The 18,381-nt window shown below is 52.6% G+C and overlaps 9 protein-coding genes across 9 annotated transcripts; 3 read left to right on the forward strand and 6 right to left on the reverse strand.

Moving 5' to 3' along the window:
• Positions 1 to 1,302: 1,302 nt before the first annotated feature.
• CLUP02_12236 (peroxisomal membrane protein 24) lies at positions 1,303 to 2,170 on the reverse strand (the record flags this gene model as incomplete). The annotated part of the gene is made up of 4 exons (XM_049291200.1): positions 1,303 to 1,810; positions 1,876 to 1,902; positions 1,969 to 2,084; positions 2,141 to 2,170. 4 exons carry the CDS (start codon positions 2,168 to 2,170, stop codon positions 1,303 to 1,305), a joined length of 681 nt encoding a protein of 226 aa, XP_049148345.1.
• A 136-nt stretch (positions 2,171 to 2,306) lies between these two features.
• Positions 2,307 to 2,732, reverse strand: CLUP02_12237 (uncharacterized protein; the record flags this gene model as incomplete). The annotated part of the gene is made up of 1 exon (XM_049291201.1): positions 2,307 to 2,732. The coding sequence occupies one exon, from the start codon at positions 2,730 to 2,732 to the stop codon at positions 2,307 to 2,309; it is 426 nt and encodes a 141-aa protein (XP_049148346.1).
• A 522-nt stretch (positions 2,733 to 3,254) lies between these two features.
• CLUP02_12238 (uncharacterized protein) lies at positions 3,255 to 4,725 on the reverse strand (the record flags this gene model as incomplete). Its single annotated transcript, XM_049291202.1, has 4 exons — positions 3,255 to 3,298; positions 3,360 to 3,840; positions 3,906 to 4,335; positions 4,469 to 4,725. 4 exons carry the CDS (start codon positions 4,723 to 4,725, stop codon positions 3,255 to 3,257), a joined length of 1,212 nt encoding a protein of 403 aa, XP_049148347.1.
• Positions 4,726 to 5,826: 1,101 nt separating this feature from the next.
• CLUP02_12239 (uncharacterized protein) lies at positions 5,827 to 9,901 on the forward strand (the record flags this gene model as incomplete). The annotated part of the gene is made up of 16 exons (XM_049291203.1): positions 5,827 to 6,153; positions 6,213 to 6,442; positions 6,468 to 7,141; positions 7,200 to 7,303; positions 7,354 to 7,388; positions 7,445 to 7,513; positions 7,570 to 7,600; positions 7,648 to 8,548; positions 8,629 to 8,736; positions 8,797 to 8,877; positions 8,961 to 9,055; positions 9,128 to 9,214; positions 9,307 to 9,372; positions 9,463 to 9,565; positions 9,623 to 9,746; positions 9,781 to 9,901. The coding sequence occupies 16 exons, from the start codon at positions 5,827 to 5,829 to the stop codon at positions 9,899 to 9,901; spliced, it is 3,156 nt and encodes a 1,051-aa protein (XP_049148348.1).
• A 1,157-nt stretch (positions 9,902 to 11,058) lies between these two features.
• On the forward strand, positions 11,059 to 12,218 carry CLUP02_12240 (uncharacterized protein; the record flags this gene model as incomplete). Its single annotated transcript, XM_049291204.1, has 2 exons — positions 11,059 to 11,759; positions 11,828 to 12,218. 2 exons carry the CDS (start codon positions 11,059 to 11,061, stop codon positions 12,216 to 12,218), a joined length of 1,092 nt encoding a protein of 363 aa, XP_049148349.1.
• A 67-nt stretch (positions 12,219 to 12,285) lies between these two features.
• CLUP02_12241 (uncharacterized protein) lies at positions 12,286 to 13,244 on the reverse strand (the record flags this gene model as incomplete). The annotated part of the gene is made up of 4 exons (XM_049291205.1): positions 12,286 to 12,356; positions 12,411 to 12,824; positions 12,941 to 12,980; positions 13,059 to 13,244. The coding sequence occupies 4 exons, from the start codon at positions 13,242 to 13,244 to the stop codon at positions 12,286 to 12,288; spliced, it is 711 nt and encodes a 236-aa protein (XP_049148350.1).
• A 53-nt stretch (positions 13,245 to 13,297) lies between these two features.
• CLUP02_12242 (brix domain-containing protein) lies at positions 13,298 to 14,392 on the forward strand (the record flags this gene model as incomplete). The annotated part of the gene is made up of 3 exons (XM_049291206.1): positions 13,298 to 13,311; positions 13,373 to 13,429; positions 13,504 to 14,392. The coding sequence occupies 3 exons, from the start codon at positions 13,298 to 13,300 to the stop codon at positions 14,390 to 14,392; spliced, it is 960 nt and encodes a 319-aa protein (XP_049148351.1).
• Positions 14,393 to 14,674: 282 nt separating this feature from the next.
• CLUP02_12243 (zinc-binding dehydrogenase) lies at positions 14,675 to 16,155 on the reverse strand (the record flags this gene model as incomplete). The annotated part of the gene is made up of 4 exons (XM_049291207.1): positions 14,675 to 14,720; positions 14,774 to 15,003; positions 15,060 to 16,079; positions 16,117 to 16,155. 4 exons carry the CDS (start codon positions 16,153 to 16,155, stop codon positions 14,675 to 14,677), a joined length of 1,335 nt encoding a protein of 444 aa, XP_049148352.1.
• Positions 16,156 to 17,824: 1,669 nt separating this feature from the next.
• Positions 17,825 to 18,103, reverse strand: CLUP02_12244 (uncharacterized protein; the record flags this gene model as incomplete). Its single annotated transcript, XM_049291208.1, has 1 exon — positions 17,825 to 18,103. One exon carries the CDS (start codon positions 18,101 to 18,103, stop codon positions 17,825 to 17,827), a length of 279 nt encoding a protein of 92 aa, XP_049148353.1.
• Between the last annotated feature and the right edge of the window lie 278 nt (positions 18,104 to 18,381).

An 18,381-nucleotide genomic window follows, 5' to 3' on the forward strand; every position in this document is an offset into this window, starting at 1 on the left:
TCGCATCATACTATGCTTCCTCTTCACACTCTTCATAATTAACGCCTACATAAGAGCCCACAACAGCCCTATGCCAAATGACACTCCGCGCGGAATCCGGGCAACGATCCCTGTCTTCGCGGCAAGCATCTAACGCAACAGCGGGGGTTTTCGCCCTCTCGTCCTGGTCCGACGCCATTCTCTACTTTGACACAATGTAAATGATAATCTAGGCGGGTCCCAAGGCCGCGTCCACTTCTTCGCTATCCGGCATCTGAGCCGTAGGATCCCATCCAAATGGGGTGGAATACACACCGAACTCGCGTTGTTCTACTGGAGTAACGGCAATGATCACATAGCGCACTTCCGTGCTGTTAATTATGACTCTGATCGCGCGTTTATCCACGTGAATCAAGAAAAGGAGGTCTGCGGACGTGAGACATCTAGAAGCTATACCAAACATCTAAAAAAAGAGTTCACCACCGGTGTGGCTACATCTCTTGGTGCTCATGCTGGAAAATCTGGTGCTCATGCTGGGATTCGAACTCGGGGACTCTCGTATGCGCTAAGCCTGTCGTCGAGTAGGCTGGTTTGCGATGTTAATTGTTGACCATGAACCACTCCACCACCCAGCCCAGTTTGACCTGACCCCCCGACCCAGAGGGGCGCCTGCTGTTGCTGGTGACGGGAATGGGATTGAAGGGGGGTATATACCTTTAAGATGAGGTTCATGACAATGTGCGGAAGGTACCTCTGCCTGGCCGTATTCATACTCGAATACACGTAGTCCCGTGGCGCATGTTGGACCTATATACCCGTGTTGGGTGTGATATACCCATGTTCGAGCAAGTGGCAGCACATATGACCAGGTCAGCCCTTGGGAAATAGACAGGTGTGGGACATGTCCAAGGCCATTTTAGCGAGTTCGAGCGACGCAAGACAAACGTTGAGTGAGGCGCAGGCATCAGATGCGTCGTCTACTCTACGACAAGCAAGGACTTCGGGAGTGGTATGAGGACGTCACCGAATTCCTCCTGGAGGGACCACAAGCAATAGACCACCTATCCAGAGACAAGACGCGCTTGGTGAGATAAAAGCCTGAATCGTACTTGTATATGAGTGAGAGACCGGTCTATGATGCCATGTCACGAAGCTGTCAAGATCCCGCCAGAGTTCTTTCTCATATGTAACTCATCATCCGGTCACGATATCCAATATCAACGAAAGCCAAACCCGAAGCCAGCTCGCCACCAACGCCAAATCGTCTTAAAGTACACGCCATCCAACCCACCAGAAACTCCCAATGAGAAAGCGCCGGTCCGTCTATTTGTTATGCCAGATAAAGTTCCTCAGCGAATCCCACTCGCTGCTCTGCTGGTAAATGTACGTCATGCTGCTGCGCAAACTAGGCTGCAGCTCCTGCGGCTGCCAGCGGAACAGGTACATGACCATGGCCCAACTCGTGCTCGCAAAGACGGGCCACGCGTAGTAGCTGATCTTGGCCGAGACGTCGTCGCGGCTGACGACGGGCAGGCCCTTGCCGGGGGCCACGGCGAGGCGGGCGAGCGCCAGGACGACGCGCGCAAAGACGTAGATGACAATCTGCTGGTTCACGCTCGAGATCTTGCCGCTACGCGGGGAGCGCCCGCCAAAGACGATGTAGCCGCCCAGCAGGCCGGCGAAGAAGGAGTCGTAGGGCCCTTCCTTGCCCGGGCTGGGGCCGTAATTTTTGAGGAGGTACATTGTGAGCTTGTAGATTGTCGCAAACTTGGCGAGGTTGCGGGCGTGCGTTCGGGTCGCGCGGAATACAAGGCCTGCTTTTTGGCGGAGTCTGTTCAAGTTTGCTATGTTAGCCGGGAGGTGGTTTCGCTGGGGGTGAGGAGGGTGGTCACGTACGTTCCCGAACGGAAGAGGAATATCATGCTGTAGAGGGCCTGAAGTTAGCATTTTGACTCGATCATGAGAACGGAGTGAGGATGCACTACATACACAAGGGCATGAGGAAAGCGGACTTTTGCGCCGTAGACGGCGCCATTGCGGGCGCCTTTGACGACGGCGAGAATGTCGTGGTACTTGGGGTCGAGGATGATGCGCTCGATTGCGGCCTATGAATGCGCGTCAGTCCATGCACTCTAGTCCTCGTTCGTATAGCTAGCTCTACCTTGAGGCCATCGAGGGCGGCGAGCGACATGTTTGGCAAAGGTCGTTGCTGGGTATTGCGTGTATGTGTGGGCGGTCGCAGTGGCTAGCCTCGGCAATTTGTACTCTCCCCTAGTGGACGACGGAATGCGACGATGGAGTCGCTATCGGTTCAACAAAGCTTCCACTCAGCGCATGGAGATCGCGATCGTTTTGGAAAGGCAGCAAATGAGCGACAAGTACAGAGTACGTCTACGGAGGAGAATTTCAGGAGGGTTCGGACCGGAGGTAATGGGAAACGGGGTTGTGTGAAGTTGAGACGGACAAGTTGTAGTCGGGAGTCGTTTGGTGGTGGTGGTTGATGGGCGGTGGATGACCTTTGCGGCAAGGAGTGGTGGACGGTACCCGTACCTCGGCCCCAGGACCTGTCTGGTCCCCACGGTTAGAGGTGAAATCTGGCTGGGTTCGGCTCTGGGCGAGTCACGCTGGAGACGGCCTGTCCCCAGCCCCCGGTTCCCCCACATGCCCCGATGACGCAGGGCCGGCGCGCCGCTAAGCCTTCCAGGGATTCGCCCGTCTGGGGGAAACGTCGTGGTGTTTGGGGGTTTTGGCATGTGATGACGGATGGCAATTGAGATAGGACAACATTGCCATTCAACTCCTAGTACTTATGAACATTCAAACAATTCATTCAGTCTTGCACTTCATTGTAATCCATCCGGACAATAAATCGGCCTTCATAATAAATCATATTCGAGCGAAATGGGTGTAGGATTGATGACAAGTAGGGACAATTGCAAGAGTCAGTTAATGTCTTGGGCCTCCCACGTGTCAATGAATTCCATGTGAATCTCACTTGGCGCGAGTACCCTGTGGCGGCATGAGCATTCCTTGAACCCCCGATTCTTCACATGTGCTTAAGACTTGCAGCATCAATAGTGCTCATCTCATCTCATCTCGGTCCCAACTCACAGCGCAACGGTCATAACTTTACGACTTACCCCAAGGAGTTTAGAGAGATGAGATTTTACAATATGAAACTGCGGCATCTCACTATGACAGGATACTAGTTTGCGTAGACATGAACTCCACAGTCAACATTCATGCCAGAGACGGCATCGAATCTCGATCCACCCTCAGTTCTTGGGCTCGCAGACTGCAATAAACGGCGATGTTACACCTAAGCAAAGTTAGCCACACAATTCATACATCAAAACGCAGAAGGCAGAACCGGCACTCACCACCAAAAAACAACCTCCCCGTCTTGGCGTCGTGTACAACCGTAGTAGTCCCAGGCAACACCTCCCCAAGCCCGTCCTCGATAATCTTCTCCCACACGTAGACGCCGTCCCCCTCCTTGCGAATACGCACCGCGGCGCTCTTGGGCCTCGCGTTCAGCGGGTCCTTGGCCGCTTGCAGAATCTCGATGCCCCGCGGGAAGATGGCGGCGTAGACGTCGCCCTTGCCGTCTACCGAGAGGTTGTCGATGGCGTATGGCACGGGGATGTCGACCACTTTCTTCAGTCCGTTGCCGTCGTTGCCTGAGAGCACTTCAAACACCTGCACGCCACCCGCCATGGAGCTCGGGACGTAGATGAGGCCGTCGAGGCCGCGGACGAGGCCGTTGGGCATGCGGTGACGTTCGGAGACACGCTTGCATCCCGTCGAGGCGGAGCAGAATGATACGTCGCCGTCGCCCATCAAGGGGCCGATGAAGAATTGCTACAAGTTACGGTGCATCAGCTGAACCTGTTCCTGTCATGAACATTGCATGCTTTTTCGCTTACCAGCCCGACTTTGTGGGGCCCATTTGCATTCGTAAAGTAGAATTCCTCGCTAGACAATGCAGCGATGTTATTCGGCGTCGAAATGTTGGCGCTGGCAAACGTGCGGACGTGCTTCATCCCCATCGCCTTGGGCCCGGTCTCGAAAACTTCAATCGTCGAGTTGGCGCCCACGCTCTTCTGGTCTAGGAGCGTGCCAGTGACGGGATCGACGGAAGGGCCATTGTTGACCACGAGGATCTCGACTCTATCGCCCTTCGGTGCGTCAATACCCGTGATCCCGACGAGCTGGAGCAGTCCGTCGCCGGCGGTGCCCGTAAACCCCGGCGTCTCGAGAACGCGGTACTCAAATGCATCACCCTTGGGTATGTCAATGTCCAGCGCGATGACGGCGTCCCGCGTTGAGCGGCCCGAGGCGCTCATGTGATGTGCGCTAGAAGCCGGAGCGGGGTGAGATTAGCTTGCCTTTCCGGATCTCACCGATCCGGCCCGGGAACGGGGAGCGGGGCGATAACACGGGATGGGACGGGTACGGAGATGGGAGGGGCTGCTCTTAGAACACGTACTTTGGTAGCCATTGCTGGCGAGAGAGGGGATCAGAACAGGCGAGGAAGAGTTGGCGCGTGGCTTCGGACAGCCACATATCCTCGCATGCCTGCAGTCTGGGGTCCTCGATGCGACGGCACGAGTAGGGGAAGTCGGAGAGAGGCTGGAATTCCTTGCCGATTCCCAGGCCCAGCCAAATGGGATCCTTGAGCACGAGCTGCAAGGCCACGCCGAGGATCACGGTGAAGATGATGCTCGTTTGGAGGATGAATCCCATGATGAATCGATGTAATCTAAGGCCCCCACGATGCTTGTCGAGATGCGAAAAGACAGACGATATCTTGGCCAAGGTTTGTTCCAGCTTTATAGTTACGGGAAATGTTGGGAACAAAACATGGCAGGTAGGGATCCCTCATTAAGCGAATTCAACGCATGAGGTCAGATCCTTCGGGCACTACCGCTTCGTGATCCACTGTGAAGTAAGCTCGCAAGGGCTTGCCAGAAATAAGGTACTTCTGGATGCCGAGCTCCGTTCGTTTGCTTGGAAGGTCTAGTCGAACCTCAGAAAATCTCAATCATAAAAGATAAATCTGGTTCGACATGGCACTTTGGTTATTGCTACGACTTGGAACTGTGTGAATGACGACAGGATCCCCGACTACAGTGGGTCGACCGAGAGTCTCCTCCGTGTCCGTCGGGTCAGTGCATCGCCGAAGCTCACTAAGTCTCCGAGGAGTCTCCGTGGAGCCAGAACTACGGTCTGACCTTCCAGCCGGCCGAAGCCATATCGGAGGGTTGCGTTGAACCGTTCCTGCTTATCTGACCTTGCACTTGATTTGTTGCCAATTTTGTTACCAACTAAGACAGGAAAGAGCAGCTGATAGCCGCCCTGCTCCTCATCTGAGGCAGCTGTTGGTGCCTACTTTACTTGTTGCCTCCTTTGCCAAAGTAGCAGAAATAACAGCTCGTCTTTCTTGACCGCAATCTTCTCCTTTTTGAACTTGGCCTGTCTCGATATCGGATCTCCTTCCTCTCTTGTCAATCCATTTTCCGCCATTGGGTGTTCGTTCCGTTCTATCTGCAGTCTCCGATCGAGCTGCGTCGCAGCCTGCTTAATGCCAGGCTGAACACCCAATAGGGTGGTCAGCACCGCGTCACACGACACCATCTTTATTGATTGAATGGCTCAAGTGAGGCTGAAATATTGACTCTTCGCGCACAGCCTGACCCAGTTGCTGATGGTTGCATTTGCACCCCTGTGTAGGCTCGCAAGTCATGCTTATTATCATGCTTAACCCCCCTTCTTCCTGGTCTCGATGTCGGCCGTTCTTTAGTTCTACTGCAATAGTCCGTGGACCGATACCACCCGGTCTGAGCGATGAACCGAGTTCTCGGGTCTCTGCTACTTCTTGCGACAGTAGCTCGATCAGCAGATAACATCCACAATGTGACGAATAGGTGGGACGTCTTCTGGCAGCTCGCCGACTTAGATGCGCAATTCCCCAACAAATCAGGCAGTGTCTATTTGGGGAGTCAAAACTACACATGGTGCTGCCTCAAAGCCGTCTACGTCGGTCTAGACATTTTGAACGGAACGTTGGTCATCGCCAATAACTCTATTACTAAAATAGGAACATCTACAACAGGTGACCTTCGAGACGCCGCTCTCCGAAGTCAGTTTCCCTGCGACGCCAAGTACAACGATGTAGGTTCTGAAAACCCCTTTCTTCGCCGCAAGAGAATGAGGGCTCACCAGAAGCACAGGCACATCTTGGGGGCGCCCCTGAGGTGCAAGTCCAATATGCATGGTTCATCGACAACTGCCCAGGCTGGTCTCTCAGTGACAAGTCTAACCTGAATGCTTGGCTTCACTCTCTGTCGGGTTTCTTGCTACCAGCCGTGGTATTCTGTCTGTCGGTGCCCAGACGAAGGAAACTTCATGTTTATCGGTACGACAACCCAGCGATACATCATCATTTAACATGCCAGGATTCGTGACTTGCTCTGACATCGCTGTAGCGCCTTGTTTGTAGCAGATATCGCCGGCATCAAAAGTATCATTCCAGCAATTATCGGTGCCATTTTGGCAGGCATAATTGTCACAGTCGATACAATTATATGGCTTTCCATCTGCTTCGCCTTCGCCGGCCCCATGATTCTGAGCGGCCTCTATGAAGCGTTGCTAGATAACCGGGTTCTGGAGTTTCTCAGAGACAAAATCCAAAATAAGCGACTGACGCTCGACATGCGGTGCCGTTGCCTCATGCTGGTATTGATTGGGAACCTTGATCTCGCTCTAGACCGCGAGACCCTGAAATGGGGGAGACAAGCATATATTCCCGCCGTATCAGCAATACCTCCGGAAAATGGGCACATATCACACCAGGATCACACTGCACAAGGGGAATTTATGACAGGATCAACGCCTCAGGAAGCTCGTACTGTCGAGAACAGAGATATACAACTTGGGTCCTTAGCCCATCGAGAACAAGCAACTGTCAATGATGCCAACCAGGATTCCCACGGTAGAACCTCGCCCCAAACTGTCGCAAACTCAACATCAATGGATACAGAACCGCCGAATCAGAGCATCAGACGGCGTTCATCCGCTCCGCAGCCAAATGCGAACAACGCCGCCTCAACGCAGGCATTTCCACGTCATTCCACTGGTCACCTAACGGCATCTCCTTGGCGTCACATGGAGACTTTACTCTATGATCTACGGCTTTACGATGATGACAATGTCTCTAGGGGCCAGTCTCCGCGTCAGTGGGCCAGGCACAATTGTCCAGATCGCCCGTGCGACCGGCGTGAACACATCCAAGAGCCATGGCCCCGATCCCGGGAGACTGAGCGTTGCATAGTTAGAACCAAAACCCGACTCCGAACGATGTTGCACTGCCAGTATTCGTTCGGGTCGATTGTTGGTGCACCAGTAATGTAAGTACCGTCCTTAAGAAAAAGCGAGGCAGTCTGCGGGTTGCTGACTATTCCAGCTTCTTCCTCGGAGGATTTATCTTTTCGTTCCTAACTAGCCTTGACGAGTTGGGAGATGAAAACATCGCGTAGGTCTAGTTTCCATATCATCCAAAGCCGCAAACTTACTAAGAAAATTCTGTAGGGAATCCATCGCTTTTGGATCATGGTACATGGTGAGTCCTCACTTCCTGGCTACTATTCCTCGATTAACTCAAGCTAGATTATTCCTCATATCGCCATCATTTCCGGGCTACTACTTGCTGGAAACAACCCCAACATCCTGGAGGGGGTTCTGGCAACAGAGCGCGATCCGGAAGATCCCGAAGATCCAACCTACGTCTTTGGTTTCTTACGCTTCGATCTGGTCTATCCCAGTTGCTACAAGGTGGCCTGGCAATGGCTTCGCGGCCACACCAAGAAGCAATGGATCGAGCAGCTTCTGACAGTCTATAGCAGAAGAATTGATGTCGAGTATCGAGGCCACGAAGATATCGATGGCGATATGAAGGATCTACGCTTCAGAACTACCTTGTCGCTCCTCGACTGGTTCGTCTTGCTCTTCCTCACTCTGCTCCTCGTCGGTATCCCCTACCTGTTCGCATTCATGCTGGCCTTCTTCACGCCCCAAATCGGGCTGTCCTGCCGCTCCCTGACGTTCTTGGTCTACTTTGGTCTCCAGCTCGCGCAGATTGGTCTATGGCTATGGGCTTACATCGGCGCCCCGGGCGACGTCACCAACCCCAAACGCCGCATCAGAGCATTGGACATGTTTAGAAAGGGAGGCTGGCTCGATCATCGAAAATTCTACGACCCCTCAACGGCTCCGTGGCACGAAGACACGCACTCGCCCAGCTCCAAGCTGGCGGACTTCCTAGCCCACGCCAGCAAACCGGGATCCTGGACCTTGCACACTTTTTGGTCCTCGCTGTACTACTCGTTGCAAATCATCTTTGGGCTGAGCGCCGTTTTTGTCAGTCTCGGCGGTACTTTGATGCAAATCATGGGCGTGTACCGCACCAACATGTGCTTCGTCAACGTGCATTACTGGTTGGAGCCGAAGGAGAGACGTCCCCCAGTTGTGTTATCGGTGAACAGCCGGGAAATGATTAATTCCGCCACAAGTAAGTCACATACGCAGTTTCAATATCAAACGGACTTTCTGTCCTTTTTGGGGGGAGAGGGAGACCATGGATCTGATAAGCAGCAGAATACTGGAAGCCAGTCGCCATTGCCGCGATAGCGTTCATGGCGGTTGTGAGCTTCGTAGGCTGGTGGTACCAGCGACGTATGCGCGACGTGTTTGGGCAATGTGAGTGTATCGAGATACGACAGTCTCTTTGGATGTGGGCGTTTACTGATGATCATTTAGTGGTGAAGAAGATTGACAAGGTTGAGTTCGAACGTGAGTGGCCATTCCGCCCCCGACCAGCTCTGGGAACCATGACGAACGGTGCCATCGACGGACAGCAAAACTAGTTGGTATTGGGAGGCCAGTAGCTAGTGTCGGTATTTGCTCTAGACTTCCTCGGCCAGGAAACGGCAGAATTGACGCTGTCTCGAGATCTCTTATTCCTTCCGACCAGTATTGTGAATCGTTGTTGTTCTCCAAGGCTTCCGCGAGATTCCCTGTACGATTGACTGTCGCACGGGAACACTGAGACCACAACTTGGCAGGAGTGCGGTGCTGGTTGTCTATACAGTGTCCTGGCTCGACCGGGCTTCCTGCCGAAGTGAATTTCGACACGGAGTGCAAGTCCTTCATTCATTACAAGCTACATTCAGAGCTCGTTGCCAGTCTTTTACTCACAAACTAACGTAGCGTCACCAACATCCAAGCGCTGATCGCTATGAATGTTGCTTTCACTGACATGACGACAAGGCATACTTCACCTTGAAATGTGACCAAAGTTCAATAATTTACCTTGCCTTGATTGACGGCGTAGAGGTGTCACGTTGCTTGGACAGGTAGCAGCCACAGGAAGTAGCCGTTTCTTGAATATTGATACTTATGCAACAGCGGCTTATGATGCCTTAGAAAGCAGTTGGTATGCCACACACCGAAAACACGGCTGTCGTTTTCTGTGCTTCGTCCAATATAGATGCAATCATAAGACGAGCGCGGGAGCAACCGCCCCTAGGTGACTAGAAGCCATAGCAAAGGTGAGAAACTCGAAGTGGTGAACGTTAGGCACCAGCAATTGAATTGTGGTACCCGGACCAGGATTCGAGCGCAACCAACCAGCATATCCAATGTCAGCTCGCAGCTTCTGGGGCCCCTGGCCTCTCACCTGTGCTGTGGAGTCTTGAGAGCCGCAAGAGGTAATCAATATTTCTGACAGGATGAACAGCATAGTTTATTGGAGGAGCTCTACGAATACACCGCTTCCTGCAGGGGAAGCCGGGATTTTGCGTGGGCAAGGCGCGAAGGATTCAAGAACAGGAACTCAGCCCGCGGAGCGTTCTCCACAACGTAGATGCAACTGATCCTTTAACGGTATCCGTAGAGGCATTCAGCAAGCTTCTGCTTCCTTAGTAGGCAGCCAAATTGAGATGACCAGGGAGAGAGGAAAAAAGCCATCCTTGATCAAGTCAGCTCGTGGAGTTGATATAATGCTACCACTATTTAACTCCATCGTTTTATATTATTAGAGGATTACCGCAGTATATATAGACGCTACCCTGCCCTCGAATTCCGTACTATTTAACCTTAACCCTTTTTTTACTTATCCTTTCCTCTATTCTACCCTTTTTCTTATTAAGAGATTACTAAAATCGTAATTTTAATAACTTATTAATAAACTAATATTATTATTTAAAAATAAATAACTTATTTTTATATATAAATACTAAGAGTCTTATTATTATAAAAGTAATAATAAATATATTAAAATATTTAAAAGAGCTTTTTAATAGATTTTTAATACTATTTAAAATAATTATCCTCGAGCTATAAAAAAAAGCTAAGGTATTATATTAATACGGCCCTATTTATTTTATTAATATTAATAATACCTTTTTTAGTATAAAATATATTAATAATACTCTATAGCCGCGTTATTACGTTTTATAAATCATACTTAACGTTAATAAGGATTTTAATATTATTTACTAAGTTTTTTATTAAAGTCGTTATCGTAAGGTTAGTTTAGTTATTAATATTTTAATAAGTATTTTAACTTAACTTAAAAGCTCTTATAGCTTTTAAAAAACTTATAATTAGACTTTTTATTTATTATAAGCGAAGTTATTATAATTAAAGCTATAATAATTAAAACTATAATAATTAAAACTATAGTACTATTTATAAACCTCGATAGTAAGTAGTTAGTAATATAATTTTTTTTTATAATAAGCTTAAAAAAGTATCTTAATTTAAGTACTAAGTAGGTACTATACTATTTTATTAGAACTATATTCTTGTACTTATGACTTAGAAAGAATTAACTTTCTTTAATAATAAGGTACTTAGACATGATGCTATAAAACTCTTGGTACTGGCTCCGACATGCCGCGCTTACAAGACGCGATGGAAATGGAAACACATAAAGAGTCCATCATGAGACGCCTCAACTCGTTTTGATGTATCGCCACCCATAGGTCGACAAGAAAACCCCCCAAGATTAGAATCATAATGTTCAACCTCGCAAAGACCCTCACCGCAGGCCTGGCCCTCGTAGGCCTGGCCGCCAGCACGCCGGTATCTCTCGACAAACGCCTGCCAGGCCGCGTCGTCCGCGCCGGCGACCCCGTCGTCATCGACCCGACCGGTAACTACATCCGTGTAAGCTTCATGAACGACGACACGCTCATCGGCGGCTACGCGGCGAAAGAAGGCTCGACCAGCATCCTCCGCGTCGTCCGCTCCACCGACGGCGCGCAGTCCTGGCAGCGCATCGGCGAGGTCTTCCGCGGCGAGAGGGCGACGCACGACATTGACAACGCCATGCCGATCCAGCTGCCGGGCGGCCGCATCCTGTACGCCTACCGGAACCACGACCGCACGGGCGCCGAAGGGCACTACACCTACTTCCGCATCTCCGTGTCGTACTCGGACGACGGCGGCGCGACGTTTAAGTATCTGTCTACCGTCGAGGAGCACGTGCCCAACGGCGTCAACGGGCTGTGGGAGCCGTACCTGCGTCTGGCGAGGGATGGCACGCTGCAGTGTTATTATTCGGCTGAGAACTCGGCTGATGACCAGGACAACTTTATGAAATACTCCAAGGACGGCGGTCAGACTTGGTCGGCCTGGATTCCTGTCTCGGGCGGCGATCGTTTGTCCCGTGACGGTATGGTCGGTGTTGCGCCTATTGGCAACGAAGGAGACTTGATGTAAGTTGGGTGGTAATCAAGCTTCCCTACCCATCCGGAAAGAGAAACTAACAGCGAGCCCTTGACAGTGCCGTGTTCGAACACACCAGAGAAGGCAGGTTCAACGTCGATTACGTCCTCTCCCACGACGACGGCTACACCTGGGGCGAGCGTGGCAGCCTCTACACGGCGCGCAACGGCCGCATGTCGGGCGCGCCGCAGGTGTACAACGTATGGGGCACGCTCGTCGCCAGCTTCATGACCAACGAGGACGTTGAGGGTGCCGACGGCTACAACTTTGGTGAGATGAAGGTCATCACCAGTGTCGACCACGGTAAGACATGGAGCGGCAGTGTCGTGACGGGACCCGCGCAGGCCCATTGGCCTGGACTTTTCAACAGGGACCCGACGCATTTCCTGGCGCTGTACTCAAGAGAGGGTGTCGGCGCTATTAGTCAGTTGTATGAGTTGGTGAACTAGGCATAGGGGTCGTTTAAGAATCGGCCAAACTGTCGCGTATTGTTGTTTGGGGCTGTGTATGAATGGTTCACCGTTGGAGTAATATGATAATGACTTGGATGAAATTGTTTGACTGTTGCTCGTGTCGTCGAGCACGCTCTGTGCATGGTGTCAAATCATTTTCAGAAGATGTAGCTGAAGTTCAATAACGACCTTGGCCAGATTGTTCTCCATAGAAAGGATACGGATGTCCTCCATCCACTGTGGAAAATACGCTGGACGTAAAATAGTTGACATAGCTGCCAGAGGGAACGGACTGAGCTTGAGATGGGCCAGGCATTTGGTCAACTGGATTTGGCGCTGCCTGCGATAATTCGTTTGCTGGCGAATTGGAGCTCGTCTGTTTCTCCGAGGCTCGCGTTGAATCAGGAGCCTTCACTGCCCCTGTTTTCATTTGTGGATTCTTCTTCTTGACGGGTTTCCTCTTCCTCTTTTTCAAGGGCTTTCCATTTGCATCGACAGCGTCTTCGTCGACAACCTTCCGCTTGCGCCCGCATGTCTCTGGGAGATCCGGGTTGTTGTGGCGCGTACGGTCGCACCCGTACGGGTCCTTCAGAAGCTCGCGACCTGTTCGCTCGCTGATATCGAAAAACTCATAGAGATCCTTCCTCTTGAACTTATAACCCTAAGCAGTAAGAAATGTCTAGGCTCCACGGAACCGTGCCTTTTTAGGCGTGTCGTACTCTTTATGGCCCATGATGGTGGTGGTGGTTCGATAGTGAGCTGGGCATCTGTTGGACAAAAATGGGTGTAAGCGCGTGTTAGATATTACCTTAAAAACCGGCAGTGTATTTTGATGACCTTGCGGTGATAAGGAACGACGAAGCTCAGCTGAAGCCTTGCAGGTGGGACCAGCTGGCAGTCTAAGATACAGGCACCTTCAATGCCGCGGGGTGATAAGATAAGATTTTGCATCCTGGCGATAACGATAAGCAATTTTTTTGACGGCGGCTTCAACTTTACCGCAGAATTGAGATCAGTTCGCATCCCAGCCACTTGCATCAAAGACCCGACGGACGACAGATTCGACCACCGGCACAATGCTTCGTCAAATGTGAGTCGCGGCAACCGCACAACGTAGCCATGCAGACAAGTAGCTAATAATTGCTCAACAGAAAACCCCGTAATGCTCGCTCCAAGCGTGCGCTCGAGAAGCGCGAGCCCAAGGCCCAGTACGTTCCCCCGATCTCGACGAGCAAGTTTGACCATGATCGCATGCTAATTCAGCCACCTTTCTCTCAAACAGAGAAAACCCCAAGACGGCATTGTTCCTCCGCGGAAGCTCATGCTCGCAAGTGACACAGGATGCCATCAACGAGCTCTACCAGATGCGCCAGCCGCTCGCCAAGCGCTTCGTAAAGAAGAACGACATCCACCCCTTTGACAACGCCGACTCGCTCGAGTTCTTCTCGGAAAAGAACGACGCCTCCATCCTCGTCTTTGGCCACACCTCCAAGAAGCGGCCCCACGCCCTCACCCTGGTCCGCACCTTCAGCTACAAGGTCTTTGACATGCTCGAGCTCTACCTCGACCCGGACACCTTCCGCACCCTCGCCCAGTTCAAGGGCAAAAAGGTCCCCATCGGCCTCAAGCCCATGCTCAACTTCGCCGGCACCGCCTGGGACAGCCCCATCGCCAACGAGTACACCCACGCCAAATCCTTCTTCGCCGACTTCTTCCGCGGCGAGCCCACGGACAAGATCGACGTCGAGGGCCTGCAGTGGATCGTCTCCATCACGGCCGACGAGCCCACCGACGACGCCGCCAAGCCCGCCATCCGCCTCCGCGCCTACACCATCGCCACCAAGCGCAGCGGCTCCAAGGTGCCCCGTGTCGAGGTCAACGAGATTGGGCCCCGGATGGACTTCCGCGTCGGCCGCGTGCGCGCGCCCGAGGAGGGCATGCTCAAGGAGGCCATGAAGAAGCCCCGCGGCACCGAGGAGCGCACCAAGAAGAACATCACCACGGACGCCATGGGTGACAAGATGGGTCGCGTGCACGTCGGCCGCCAGGACTTGGGCGAGCTGCAGACGCGCAAGATGAAGGGTCTGAAGCGCAGCAGGGACGTGGCGAGCGAGGACGAGGGGGAGAAGGGTATCGCGGAGGAGAAGCCCAAGAAGGGTCGCAAGGAGTAAAGTGCTTGGAGTGACAAAAGAATACGGCGACGGTTATGAGAAAGAGAGAGAGAGAGAGAGAGAGAGAGTGTGTGTGTGTGTGTGTGTATGTGTGTATTGCGGAGGAAACTTGATATACATATCCGAGTGGGAAAAGAGACGACGCAGCGGAGGATCGACCACTCATTGGCGTTTTGTTTTTGGTCAGGAGGCATCCCACGGTTGGAGTTTTGAGCTTCTTTCAGCAGATGGTCGGCAGATTACAAAAGCAGGAACAAAGTCGCAAAAAGCATTTGAAGACCTCTATTCATTCCACCACAGCCATGCTTCTTTCTCTAATGTAGGCCAACTAGGTGATGTTCGCGCTTATGGGACATCAACTAACACGACCACCTCACTCACAGCTTCAGTTCAAGATCCGAAACCCTCCAGACCAGACGCTCACCGCTAGGATCCCTCTTTCTCAGCAGCTCAATCGCCTTCTGCGCTCTCTCCAGCATGGTGGCGCCCTCGACAATCTTCTGCTTGTTGGGCTTGATGATGCCCTGCTCCAAGAGCATCGGCACAATCTCTCTCTGCATCTTTTCCTTGAAGAACTCATTCTGTGTTACCGAAATATCAGCCTTGCCCATCTCATGGCAACACACTCACTCGACGAAGAAACGAATGGAAATCCAAAAAAACTCACCGCAAGGTAGAAATGCGTCCTCACCCCCCGGAGCTCGACACCATCAGCCCACTCCCCAACCAACACGGTCCCCACCTCCATCTCGTACTCCGGCTCAACCTCCTCCGTCGCGTCCCTCACAATGACAGGCAACATGACCGCAACCTTTGTCCCCCGGCCCGCAATCCTCGTCAACGGTCTCAGCGTGCCCTCGACGGACCCGATACAATCCAACACGAACGGCACGCCCCGCTCACCGACGGCCCCCAGGATCTTCTCCACGACGTCGGCGTCCCGGTAACTAAACGTCTCCCGCGCGCCCATCGCCCTCAGCCGCGCGTGGTGCTTCTCGCTCGCCACGGCCAGGACGTTCCGATACCCCCAGCGCCGCAGCACCTGCACCGCGTACACGCCGACGCTGCTCGCCGCGCCCCAGACGAGCACGGCGTCGTCCCTCGCGCGCGGGACCCATTCTCCCTCGGCGGGTCGGGGCCACGGCAGCTCCAGCCCCAGATCCGCCGTCACGGCGTGGAACACGGTGATCAGATTCGTCGGCACCGTCGCCGCCTCCTGCGGGGTGACGTTCGCGGGCAGCTTGGAGACCAAATACGCCGGCACCGTCGCGAAGTCCTGGTGCGCGCGCTCGCTGAAGCGGTGGAACGCAAACGTAAAGATCTTGTCCCCCGGGTTCAGTCTGTCGGCGTCCGCTGGGTCCTGGTCGGGGCCTACGGCGACCACGGTGCCCGCTGCGCCGCCGCCCATGACTTCCGGGTGGTTGCAGAGGAGGCCGCCGTCGGCGCGGTGGAGGTCGAGGGGGCTGGAGGCGGTCCATTCGTTGAGGATGAGGATCTCGCCCGGTCCCGGGGGGGTTGTCTCGCGGTCGAGGAGGATGAGGGGTGCGCGTTTGGCGGGTGTGGCGACGGCCTTGTGGGTTTTGGGGATGGTCACCATTTTGTGTGATTCTTTCTCTCTGACGTTGGGATTACGAGATGGTCGTGTGTATAGCAGGGAAGATTCAACCTGCTTCGCGTACAAACGAGTCTGATGATGGCGTAAGAAGATTGTCTTCACTACAGACGACACCAACACACTTGAAGTTGAAAGATTCTCGTGCCATTTTTGTACTCAGTCCTTACTTATCCCCACCAACAACTCCCAACGAAATTTGAAATGTCAAACCAACAAAAGCTCAGCATTGCATTTGAATCCCAAATCACCACGGACACGGGGTGCTGAATAAGCTTGGCGCAAGGGAGTTTCGGCCCCGGTTTGTGGTTGATGTCGTGATTTCTAAGCTAGATGACTGGAGAAGGGATGAGCCGTGGCCCCCGCTTCCATCCAATCCATTAGCATTCCCCTCTTGTCCTCTTCGTCCGATCTAGTCCCTGTTGTCTGCCCTAAATGAGTGCTCCTGGAAGGGAAAGAGGACTATTTCAGAAACTTGGATTTTGGTGGTGCTGTGTAACTTGGCAGTTACTTAATGGGGGCATGTTACGTCATGATGGCAATACTTATTTGCGATGTTCGATTTGGGGCAAGAACAAGTATTCCGTCGTACCCAAATGCGTTTTGCTATGAATCCTTCGATCTTGGGTACTGGGTATGCATTGAGACAAAATGTCAATTGATTCTCTGGAATTAGCTAGAGGAATGCTTGAATGATCATACCGAGCCGTGTAGGGGCCAAACCGGCCTAAATCCTTGACTTGGGGCAACGGAATTGCCGCCAAACGGGTCCGGAGCCCGGTCTTTGCCCCCCGGACCAGTCCCACTTAACCCGGTACTCGCTCAGTCTGCCGGTCGGCAAAAATGGGGAACGGCCTACTCTTCCATTCATATCGTGTCGACTCGCCCGACTGGGCAGCTGATACGTTGAGCGCGCGCTCGCGCGTCTAGTCAGTCTGATGTTGAGACGCCGAGTCGAGTCGCGCCTCTGACTTAGGTACTAGGATATCCGGACTTGGTCTAGATACCTTGGCGGTCAATGAGGATGGTCACTGCGAAAATTGTTCATTTTTTCACGTGAAAGGATAGCAAACTGGAAATAGAGGGAATTCGTGGTGTTGTTCTATCAAGATCCATGTCCCATCTGGGGAACCGGTAACACCTCTTCATATCCTTCCAATTCCCCCGAATTTCAAAGGTGAAAAAAGGAAAAAGGCTGAGCGTAGGTGTCGACCCAATCCTTGGAGTGTGGCAGCCCGTAAGACGATGGCTTGCTCCCCATATTCCCGCCAACCCACCGTCGTCATCCTAACCCCAGCCTGGCGCGAGAGCCATTGGCGCCCCCTTCCTCCCCCTTGAAATGAGCGGGAACAAAGGCAACCTCCTCAAGCTCCCCCTCTCCTCTCAGCTGGGTTCGCAAAAGCCATCTCTCCTCGCGGCACCTCCCATCTCACCCAAGGTCCGTCTCTGCCGACACCTATCGCCTAGCGACAGCTTGCAAAAAGGGAGCGGAAAACACATAGGAGACGAGACCTTTATTTGTGTTTCTCGCCCTTATTGCGTGCCGTTATAAAAATTGTAAAGAAAATGTTGATAAAATCGTTCAGAACCCAAGGAAAAAGTCCATCAGGGCCCCCCCCACACGAGGGGAACCCCATGAATATTCCATCCAAACTCCGTTGCGCCATTTGGTATATCCGTTCATGGCATCCATGATGAAAAAAATCGCTTCATCCGTAACAGTCAAATTCGTCTGTTCTTCGTCGAGATCAAATCGCACGTTCGCTTATCGCTTATCGCAAGCACACAAGAGTCCACTGATAGGTAGCAGCAAGTGTGTCTTACATACGCGAGGGCTGGTTGAGAACATTGTAGCCCATGGGGCCGACGGGTACCGTTCTCTTGGTCTCGATGCCGTGCTCGAGGTCGTAGCGGTAGGTGGGCGGGTTTCCGACCTCGCGGAGGGCCTTCTTGACTCTTGAACGGAGGGAGCGGCGTTCCTTGACGGCGGGTGCTGCCGCTACTGTCACAGCGGGGTCCTTTTCGAAGGATTCCTTTTCAAAGGAGCAGATGGTCGAGGTCTCGGAGAAGGTGGAGGGTGCGTATGTTGCTTTGGCCATTGTTGCGGTTTGAAGGGTTTGGATGATGGTGGATTTGTGGTTAATGGTGATGATCGTAGGTAGTAGATGTGGTGAGGGTGGTGAATGTGGTGACGGGTAGCTTCTTGTAGTATTGCTGGTGTTGATAGCGTTTGATTGATGGACGATTGGTAGAAAAGGCTGATTGATTGCTGACGCAGGCCAAGATGAAGTATTGGTAGAGGCTGGGCGTGGCATGCTCTTTATAACTATGTTTTCCAAAACGAAGCGATGCACCGCCTCAAATGCCATGGAACGCA

The sequence above is a fragment of the Colletotrichum lupini genome, chromosome 6 (genome assembly GCF_023278565.1).
Source record: "Colletotrichum lupini chromosome 6, complete sequence".
In the NCBI taxonomy this organism is placed as follows: Eukaryota; Fungi; Ascomycota; class Sordariomycetes; order Glomerellales; family Glomerellaceae; genus Colletotrichum; species Colletotrichum lupini.